Raw genomic sequence first — 10938 nt, forward strand, 5'->3', positions numbered from 1 at the left:
TGTCTGCTCCCAGGGGAGAGCCAGGCAGGAAAATGGTGTGACCATGGCTCAGCCACTCCAGCCCAGCTCCCAACCTTCTCATTCAAATGGCAGTGAAACTGGGAAAGACACAGAGGCTCTGGATTTGCACTCAAGCAACCAAGGTACACACCAACATTACACTCAACTTTCCTGGGAAAGCAACCTCTGATTAAGGGGGAACACATTACGGGGAGCAACAGCAATTCCAACACTGGAGTCAGTATTTTTTATTCTAGTTACCCACTCGCCCTTTCTGCTATACATGAGTTAAGGACATATGCCAGGTAATTTAATTAAGAAAGAGCATGACCATGCAGTTTGTAAGTGACTTAGCTCTGTTTTGGAATAATTTCAGCTAGTGTTACACAGCAGAGTGGTTACACTTGAACAGTAGTAACACTTCAGGCTCTATACTTGGAAGTTTCTATTCCAGGAATGGCATTTCTATAAACATCTACCATTTAGAAAATTAGCATGTACTCTGCATGATATATTACTAGCATTACTTGTCACAGGGAAAACTCAATTCCAGTTTCTCTGGTAACACTGTTTCCTTTTGGTCAGCCTCTGTTTTGTGGACAAGTCCAAATTAGGTATTTCATTCCCTTCCACACTGTAATGTTTCCATCAGCTTATGTAAGCAAATAATTTCACATCACAATCTGTAAAGTGTCTTAGTGTTTTTATTGAGATTCCATCTAACTATAGACATGGACAGTACTTCATGTATAAACAGTTATATTTAATTCTGTATATTTAATTCCTGTAAATTGGATGTTTTCTGCTGGTTACATTGCTCACACAATGGACTAAACTTTGCTCAAACTAGCTTATATTTATTTTAACTTTTTTTTTCTGTTTATAATCCTGAAATAAAACTGATTGTCATATTAATTACTTTCTTACTCCTTTGTTATTCTATTTACATATTTCTACTGCAAAACTTTGAATTGGTTGCAGCTGACAGTACAAACACATGAATTGAATTTCTACTTTGGAGTAGTGAAAACTGCCTATTCTAAAGCAATGAGTAACCTATTTTTTAAAAATTAACTCAGCAATTAAAGTCTTACAGTAAAGTAATTAAGCCTTACAGTTGTCATAGTTATATTATGCCTTTCAGGAACTCTTTTTTTGTTGTTGATTCCTATTTATTGTTGCATCTAGGAAGACTTGGATACAGAAACTTTGTTTTCAGTAAAAATTCTACATAAATTCTCTTCACAACATGCCACACATTGTTAAGCACACTACCCAAGGTTTTAAATTTCTATACTTGAAATCTAATTTCTTTCTGCCTGGAAAATTATTGTAAGATTACTCATTCTTACAGGTTTTTCAAAGCTTTCATGGAAAAATGTAAAACAAGTGAGAAGTCTGTATAATTAATTTAAGGACACTGGACATCACTTTCCTAGGAAATGTTTGTACCTGTTCCTGTACATATGAGTATCTTCTGAGTTTTCAGTTAGAAATCATACGGAATATTAGCTCCATGGATCAAAGTATATTTAAATCATTTCTATAAATACTTGAGAGAAATGCCATGGAATTTTGGGTTACTCCATTCTGTCAGTCTTCCTTAATATAAGCAGTGATTTTATCCATAGCACTACTTTTGTAGCCCTGAATATGGTTAAGGTAATTTAGTCTATTTCTATGGGCTACATAAAGCAGATTTAACTAGATAATGTGTCATTTTACTCTCCCTGGTTCCATTTGCAACTCTTACAATGTTCTTTGTTAATTCTGACATTCACCATAGTGACGCTTCATCAAAAGCAAAACAGAAAACCTGAAGTAGATACTTTTGCTCTATTAGCTTTTTTTGAATATTTCATTAAAAAAAAAAAAATACTGCTTAACAAGACATTACATTAAGGGAGTTAAGTATCAGACAATTCTGTCTTCTAAAATTTGGGACGAAGCCAACATGTAAATTAAGGCATCACTTCAGAAAAGGCATCTCAGTATCAGCCACAGATTTTTTTCTGTTGAAGAGAATACTGCCAGTTGCAATTCTACCTATATGGAATCCTACATTTTCAATTCTGTAGCTCTACAGCTTGAAGAAAGGGATTCTATTTAATACAGAGTCTGGTATGGTAAAAGTATTTTTTTCTGTTAAACATGGTTTAGCTTCTGGAATTGTTTAAGTACACCTGTATTTAGTGGATATGTTCTCCATGAGAAATAAAATAGCCTCCACACCTACAGCTCTTCTCCCTCTCCGTAACAGAGTAGCTTGACTATAACAAAATCTTCTACAGGCTTTGTTAAAAACCAGTTAGGACAGGGAAGAGGAGTAAAATATATCTCCTATCTTCCTCTCTCTTCAGGAGTCCACACTGATGTTCACCAATCGTTCAAGAGCTCTTGGGAGGGCTCAGGTCGGTAGCCCTGACAGCATACCTTCTCCAAGGCAAGGAAAGTTATCTCCAAACCCACAGAAATTATGGCTACTGATAGCAGGAGGGCTTTCAGCTTCTTTTGCAGGTTCATGGCTCATCTTCCCTCCAAACTGTTCATCTTCACTGCAAATGCCTAACCCATTCTTTACTTCCAAAGTACTGTCAGGTTCTTTTCCTTGAGCCTTTCTCATACGAGGGAATGATCTGGAATAATCCTGTATTCTAACTGCACATCAATATTTACAAGAATTTTAGAGGGCCCATTCTCCACAAAAATAAAGAAGTTATATTCTGCTCACACCTACCAGGATTCTTCTATATAAATCTACTTTTGTACCTACTGCCCCCTCTGTTTTCAGTGAGTGAGATAGAACTGAGATTGGCTACACCGATCTACAAAGGATGATAGTTCTTTGAGGAGCTTAAAATACAGGTGCAAATGAGATGAGGGTCCAGTTTCTCTGAACCTGGAACTAACACAAATTATCTCTCTCAGAAAGGTGGAGCTGTAGCACCTTTATGGTATCCCCAGCTCTGCTGACATACACCAGCTCTAATGACACAGGAAAAAATGATCAAACAACAATTTGTTCTGGAATCTGATACATAAATATAAATAATTTAAATGATATAGGATATCATCAGTATAGTTTCACCATGCTTACATTCACTTAGATGCAATATAATGTATACAGTATGCAGAGAATATACAATCCATACTATTTCCCTAGATCTCCTTTCCACTTGGTGAGAAACCACAGACAAACCAGGATTTACCTTGTCCTAAACCACATAGTGAAAACAAGACAGATGGGCCATGCCCTTAAGAGTCCAATTCTCCCTCTAGACAAGGTGACTTAACTGAGATGTCTGAAGTTTACACTACAGGCCTATGAAGACACTGAGATGAGCTCACTAGTGCTTTGATTTGTACAGCTGATTCCACACAGAGCTAGAACAGACTTTTACATATGTATCAGGTATGAACTTAGATGTTTCCATATCTCTTTCACAACTTAGAGAGGAGAATGAAGTCACAATACAGCTGGAAAAGTTCAGGCCATCATGGATATAACACATTTAAATGGCAATGAACTCCATCCAAAGTGTGGTCCTGATTGCTCTTTATAGACCAGCAAATTATTCCCAGTTCTTTGAAGCACCTTTTCAGCACCTCTTTTCTACTTCTTGCTGCCTTATTGGCCTTTTCCATCTATTCTTCAGGGCTTGTCCTGTATTCTTGCCTCAGCAACACTGTTGCAGCTGCATCTCTGATGCAGCTACCTAATGGTAATGCCTGCAGATAACAGGAATAGGAAACCTAACTTCACCTCTTGACGAAAACGTTTTCTTGAGGAAAGGGTTCAGTATATGATCCAATGGATGGTGCTTCTGGATTACTCAAATCATGTTTTCACCACATGTGATTTTCAAAGAACATCTGCTCTGCATGAGGTAAACACTATAGTTTGGTCATCTGTGTACCATATTAAGGTATACATTAGCTCTCTAGGCACTTTCAGTGCTTTCCAAAGACAGCTAAGATTTATCTCCAAGCATACAGACAATTTGACAGATCAACCATCATTATTAGGACTAGTAAATCTCTGTCTTCTACACTTTTGTAGATTACAGTTTGTCATCACACCTTTTCCAGTCTTGCAATTGTAACCAAGATATAGCTACCTCAGCTGGTATCTTCTCTGCTTTGCTATTTTTTCCATATTTTTAAAAAGTTGAGGATCTCATGTGCTTGTTCAGCTGCAATAGTTTCATGCCTCAAGCTACCTCAAATAAAATGTCAGCAGTGTATGTATCTCAGTACCATCCTTGTTGTGTATAGCAAAATGGTGGCACAGAAATTGTCAGAGAATGTGCTAAAGGTTCCTGGGGCCTTCAAAAAATTCCCTAAATTTAAAGGTGTTTTCTACTTGCATGATTTTACTTCCTGCAATAAATTGGTCAAACTTCCCATGAGTAAGGCCTTTAATAAAAATTTCCTTCCAACTTTGAGATATCTTAATACTACTGAAAATCATTACTATTATGAGAAAATTACTGACACAGCTTTTATAGGAATGGCATCCCTGTCCTAGACATTGTATTACAGGGAACACACTGTCCAGTGCCTTACATATTTCATTTTCATTTACACCATAATATTTCAGGATGAAACAGTTGATCATCAGCTTCTTGACATGTGCGAATACTGTCTTATGCTGCCATAACTGTGTCTGTGCTACAACTTTGTTTAGAAGCCACCCTGCAGGGGGGTTGGCAACATTTCAGAGGTGAATCTCAGCCGTCTGGTTTACTAATCATAATTGATTTACCAGCTTTAAGTTTCAGTGTTGCTCGCACTGCAGGTTCTAGCCTTTGAGAAGCAATGGATAGTACACGTGAAAATTCATCCTGACTTTTATTCAGTCATCTTTCTATTATTGTAATCTATTTTTTACTCTGCTTCTCTTACTAAAATCTACTTTTTCAAGCCAGAAGCAGCCAGGCACCTCCAGGGTAAGGATGCCAGCACGTTCTGTGGCAGAACACTCTTGTCTATGCAGATCTTGCTTTCGACTGCCCCCAGCATGACCTGGATTCCAGCAAACGCTGTTAGAACCTCTTGCAGACCACGCTGTTGGTGCATTGCCACCATTATCCCAGGGCACTTGCCAGCATCCAGCTTTGGTTCTGAGTCTTGAGAATATTTCCACTTTTGCCTAGTCAGGCATAGATAATAAGGCCTTTGTTTAAGCTGCTGGAGTTTGCTCTCTGAAAACACATGGGCTGTCTCGGTTCTCCAAAGCTATTATGATGCCTTTCAACCAACAGGATTAAGTACTATTTCCAAAATATCCCCCCCCCAACACACACAGAAAAAAAAAGGGGGGGGGTAAAAGAATGCTGCCAAGTCCCCCAAGTTTCATCCTATGAACATCTGAAATGAGCACAGGCTGACTCAGATGTCATAATATAGCATAGTTGTAAGAATGCTTATCAAACATTTCTGTCAAACACCACCCCTGACTAGGAGCCAAAGGGGGACTTAGATTTGAGATTCTTCTGTCTGGCACATTCCAGTAAATACAAACAGCTGTCCACTGGTACATTTTGAAAACTGAATGACAGATATGTTGCAATAAACTTTTCCACTATATAAGGTAGCATATGGGGCGAAAAAGGGGATTTGTTTTTTTTTTAAACAATCTCCAAACCATGGCACTTCATTCATCTTCAGCAAACTACCCAAAGGTTAAACAAAAATTCACATTATACTGGTTTAAAATATTGTGTGTAGAATGTACTAAATACTAAAAGTATTAGTATTTGAGAAAAATCTTGTAATGCTTCCATTTTTTTAATTAAAACTTGTCTGTTCAAATGCTGAATATCAATACAATGGCCTGCTTTTCCATACTGACTTGAAAAAGGAAAACAAATTTCTTTGCAAGCACACTTCTCTACTTGAAAAATATTTTTTTGTTGGGAAAGAACCTTTCAAGGTACCCATAAAAAATATGAGTTTGAAAAATCATTGCTGGAAAGTGTTCTTTATTTTTCTTTTTGTGAAAAGAAGTTGTGAGCACAATCTTTGAGATACTTGGAACTCCTTGTTATTTGATGCAAACCAAGAATTTCTGGAAGTAACATGTACACAGCACAATTTGCAGATGTAATCTGATCACAGGAGCTGTGAGCTGTGAAACAAGAGAGAGGATAAGAGCAACAGCATGAAAAGAGGAACCTGGATAAGTTCTGAGATGTGAGAAGAAGACAGGCTGTTTGATGTGGAGCTTTAGAAGTGAACCATGAGCTCTGCAAAGCAGGGAGAAGAGAAACAGTGTTAGCACTGGCCACTCAAATATTGCTACCATGGCACTGACCAGCAGTCAACAGAAGTCCACCACAAAGAATTCCTACAAAAGCCAAGCGAGTTGTTGAGCTAAGCAGGCTCTCTCATATATTTATAAACACTAGAAAAGTTCCAGGGTAATAAAGAGAAGATGTTGAAACTGTTGGTAAGTGTATTAATGTTTACTAAACCCCATGTTTGGCTGGAACAGGTGACTGTGCTATCCAAACAGGCTCCTGTCCTGCTTCCCTCCTCCTCACAATAGCCATTGCTAATCTTTGGTTTGCTTGCTTCTAAAGTCCAAACTGTAGCAACTCCACTGACCAGGCAAAAAGTTCATAGAAGACAACAGTGCAAAGATGTCAAAACCTGAATAAACATATAAACATCTCAGTAAAGGTAAGTAGCAGTAATTTTTCATTTATTAGATAGTCTAGCTGCTAGTAAAATGAATTATTTATAAAACCAACATTTGAAAATCTAGGTAATGTACTCAACTTTGTAAAAGACAGAATATTTCAGAAGAAAAGGCGATATTTTAAAATGTTCTGGAAATAATTCATTTTAAAATCTGGAAATAGTGTCAGTGACACCCTATCTTCCTCTTTCTCCCTGACAATTTTCACCACCTGCTTTTAGCTAAAGTATGAGCCAAGATTTGAAAACTGTTAATCACAAGGAAAACACTGCGTACCGTGTAAGCTGCATCTCAGAGCTACCAGACATTCCAGCTGGGAAATCAAATCCTTACCCTCATCCACACGTACCGTAAGGGGTACCTCCCCTGATCTCTCTCCAGGCAGTTATTCCTGATTAGATCATGTCTCCCCTCAGCCCACTGCCATAGTGCAGATCAGAGCGATAGAATACACAGCCTGTTTCTCACCAGCAGCCACATACGTACGTTTTGTGTCCTGCTGGTAGATTAAAGTCACTGAAGCTATTAAAAGTCCTTTAGGTTAGCTGGGAATTAGATGTGCAGGCAGTGTGAGCCATCTCCTAAAGCTCACCTACCTGCTCTGCGCACACTTTGCTACCAACCTGATGCCCACTGGTCGTGTCTCCCCTTTCCACAGAGACAGCCAGAGTCTGACCGCACCTGACTTTACCTGATGGGCCCCTGAGACGGTTTTTGGGAGGGCAGAGAGGGGCTGAGAGGGAGAGCCCATAGGTGCAGTCTGGCAGGATCTGCTGCATGGGAGAAGGGTGCAGTTCACTCACCTCATTGGGAGCTTTAAGGCTTGGCAACCCTTCAATGATGAGGCCATCTGAGACAGACAGCACTATTTGTCTGTCACCCAATCTCTGCAATAGTGACCAGTGATCTCATGCTCCACAGACAGACTCAAGAACAATGTTTAAAACAACCTTCTTGAATTTATAGGCCACAGATGCTACCCATGCCTAAATTCAAACAGAAGCATAAAGCCTTCTTTTAATGGCATAGGCTACAGGAGCCATTACATTTTTATGGTTGTTCATGCATGCCTCAAGACCCTATTAAGAACAATGGCCTCACTGAGACTTGTGAAAGAGAGCTCAAATAGAAAGCAAAATATTGTCAGTATCCATGTGAATGTCAATTCTGTAAAATTCAAAATCTTAATCAGTGTGAAAGGTTTATATATTATCTGTATATTAAAAAATTATGTATTATCTGTATATTAATAACTTCTATATAGCTATATATTATATGTTACATATCTATATAAAATGCATACACGCTATCTCTGTATTTATATATGTATGAACAGCTGCTCATTCTCTACTGCATCTGTCAGATTTTAAGAAAATCAAAACAGTCTCAAAATACTAACAGTCATGCTTGGATTGCTCAGAATCTGACTGTGTCAATATAGAATCTACATATAGTGCATAGGTTATATGGGCCTTATGGGAATTGCTTGAACTGAAGAAAGGAACCACTGATTATCTCTCAGTGCCAGGATGCTGCAAACTGAACAGAACTAACTCAATGGTTACAGTTATGAACAACTATTTGTATGAAATAGGATCATTTATCTAGCACTATCTAGGGATTAAAAAGAGTTTTTACAATATTTTTAAATAGCTCTGCCCACCACAAGCTGCTATTATGTTTGCTGTTATACTAAACCACTAGTGTGGCCTTTGAAATCTCAAACAGCCATAAGTCTAACAGGACTATGCAAATTTTGGTAGTCTGCATCTCATCTCAAAGCTCCTAAAAGCAGCTCCTATTGAACTGCATCTCAAATGATCTGGACCCTAGATCTCCAGTTATTGCTGCAGAATTGGTCTCCTTTTAATTGCAAGGGATGGTTTTGGGAACTTTATCTAGAGTATTGATAAATGTTCTCAAGTAGGAAAACTACTCCAGTAATTACAAATAACTACACTTGTGTTATTTCAGTATTCAGTGTCAAGTGCCTGCTTTCCACAAAGAGCACACAGAACAGAACAACAGCAGCAGCAAAATCAACTGATTGCTAGGATTTCTCCCCTAGTTCACAAAGAACAAGGTATTTTTGTTGCTGACCCAGAATTGATAACAAATGAGATTTTGTTCAGATGCACATGCCTGTAAGTCACAACTTATCCAAATATCTAATTTAAGCATAGGTGCCACTCAGGCAAGAAAATGTCCTTCCATCCTAACCATCTGAAGAGGCTATTGATACCCACCACTACTGCTTGCACATGATATTAAGAGCCTCTCCTGCTGCAGTTCAGGCACTCCAACCATTACAAGGAGCTCCCAGGCTTTGTCCAAAATGCCGCTCCTGCCTGCCCCTAAGAGAAGATCAACATTGTGGGTTAGGCCGGCTCAGTGGTCACCGAGCTAGAAAGCACAGCACTGCAATTCAACAGCTGGAACTCGCAGCCAGATTGTGACACATGGGTCTATTCCAGCCATCTGCTCCGAGGAGCGTGTGCCTGCAAACCCCACGATGAGCTGCACATCACGGAAGGGCAGGAGAGAACTCACTGAGAGGATGTGCACCCATTAGCCTTAATAGTCACATCCTCTAAAACTTAATTTCCTTGCCTAACATTTCTTCTCCATTACCTGCTATAAGCAGTCTCAGATGCCAGCCCTGCATCCAGAGCTACAGAAGCACAAACACACGTGCACACACACGCCATGTCTGTGTACCCATCCAACAAACCCAGGCCTCTGTACACACACACACCCCACAGCCACAAAGCGCATCAAAGGAAACCCGCCACCATGCACACATCATTTACCATGCAGGTAAACCCTTGCTGATAAAGATATCTGCACATACTCCATATCCACGTAACACAGGTAACAAACCCAGCCTCAATAAAAACCGCATCATCTCCTGCACTCAACCACCCTGTGCCCCTCAGCAGAAACAGCCTGAGTGTCCCACAGTGCTCCCCTGGATACTGCTTGTGCCCTTCTGTCACCCCTGAAGCGCACAGGCTGTTCCCCACCCTGGGCTGTGTGTCTGCGTGTGTGCGCTCACACGTGCAAGAAATGTGTCACTTCTAAGCGGCTCGGCGTGCACGACATGAGCGGGTGCCCGCACGCCCGTGGTGCCGCCGGCTGTGCGGGGCCGTGCGGGAGCGAGCACGGGATGCGCCGCACGGCGGGAGCGAGCACACGCTCGGAGCGCTGCATGTGCCTGGAAACGTGCATGGGGGGGCGTCGAGCGCTGCAAACACAAGCGGCAGCTCCCGTCTGTTCCGTGTGGGTTCGTACAGCGCGGCGCGGAGCGCGTCAGCGCCCGTGTCATCTTCTGTGTGCGTGTGACAGCCCCCGGGCAGGTGTGGCTGCTGCGGCCGCTGCGTGTCTGCGGGAGCGCCCTGCAGCCTGCGCGATGCCGGGAGCACACGGGCGCTGCGTGCCCCTGGGGCAGCTGTGACACCCGCCCAGCGCGGGCAGCCATCGGTCCCCGCACGGGGATGTCCGGCTGCGACAGCGGCGTGCGCGGGGCACCCCCAGTACCTGCCGAAATGTCCCAGGGAGTCGAAGAGCCGCTCGGAGCTGAGAGCCATGGCGGGGCGGCTGCAAGCCGGGAGCCTCGGCGTCGCTGTCCCGGCGGTGGGGGGAGAGGCACTGTCCTGTCCTGTCCCGTCCCGTCCGTCGCCGCCCGCCCCCGGCGCCCGCCCCGCCCGCGGCCGGGGGAATGGGCGGGCGGGAACAACGGCCGCGCCCAACGGCCGCCACTGCCGCCGGGAGCGGGAGCCCCCGGGCAGCCCTGCCCCGGGCCGCCCACAAACCCCGGGCAGCCCTGCCCCGGGCCGCCCACAAACCCCCTGCTGCCCCCGGGCCGCCCACAAACCCCCTGCTGCCCCCGGGCCGCCCACAAACCCCCTGCTGCCCCCGGGCCGCCCACAAACCCCCTGCTGCCCCCGGGCCGCCCACAAACCCCCTGCTGCCCCCGGGCCGCCCACAAACCCCCTGCTGCCCCCGGGCCGCCCACAAACCCCCTGCTGCCCCCGGGCCGCCCACAAACCCCCTGCTGCCCCCGGGCCGCCCACAAACCCCCTGCTGCCCCCGGGCCGCCCACAAACCCCGGGCAGCCCTGCCCCGGGCCGCTCACAAACCCCCTGCTGCCCCCGGGCCGCCCACAAACCCCGGGCAGCCCTGCCCCGGGCCGCTCACAAACCCCCTGCTGCTGCCGCCCTGCAGCTCTGCTCCCG

General features: G+C 43.4%; 1 protein-coding gene across 2 annotated transcripts in view; it reads right to left on the reverse strand.

The window, feature by feature from the left end:
• SLC22A16 (solute carrier family 22 member 16) overlaps nt 1–10487 on the reverse strand; it is a 33927-nt gene extending 23440 nt beyond the window's left edge. The window contains exons 1-2 of one of the 2 annotated variants that reach the window (XM_058835922.1): nt 10241–10487; nt 8950–9057 (exon numbers count right to left, since the gene is read on the reverse strand). Coding sequence is in view for 1 of the 2 variants with exons in the window: in XM_058835921.1 (XP_058691904.1) it covers nt 10241–10290 (50 nt within the window). In the remaining variant the exon portion in view is untranslated. The remainder of the gene's footprint in view (nt 1–8949; nt 9058–10240) is intronic. The other variant, XM_058835921.1, reaches the window with a different exon arrangement.
• Nucleotides 10488–10938: the final 451 nt, after the last annotated feature.

The sequence above is a fragment of the Poecile atricapillus genome, chromosome 3, assembly GCF_030490865.1.
Source record: "Poecile atricapillus isolate bPoeAtr1 chromosome 3, bPoeAtr1.hap1, whole genome shotgun sequence".
Taxonomy (NCBI): Eukaryota; Metazoa; Chordata; class Aves; order Passeriformes; family Paridae; genus Poecile; species Poecile atricapillus.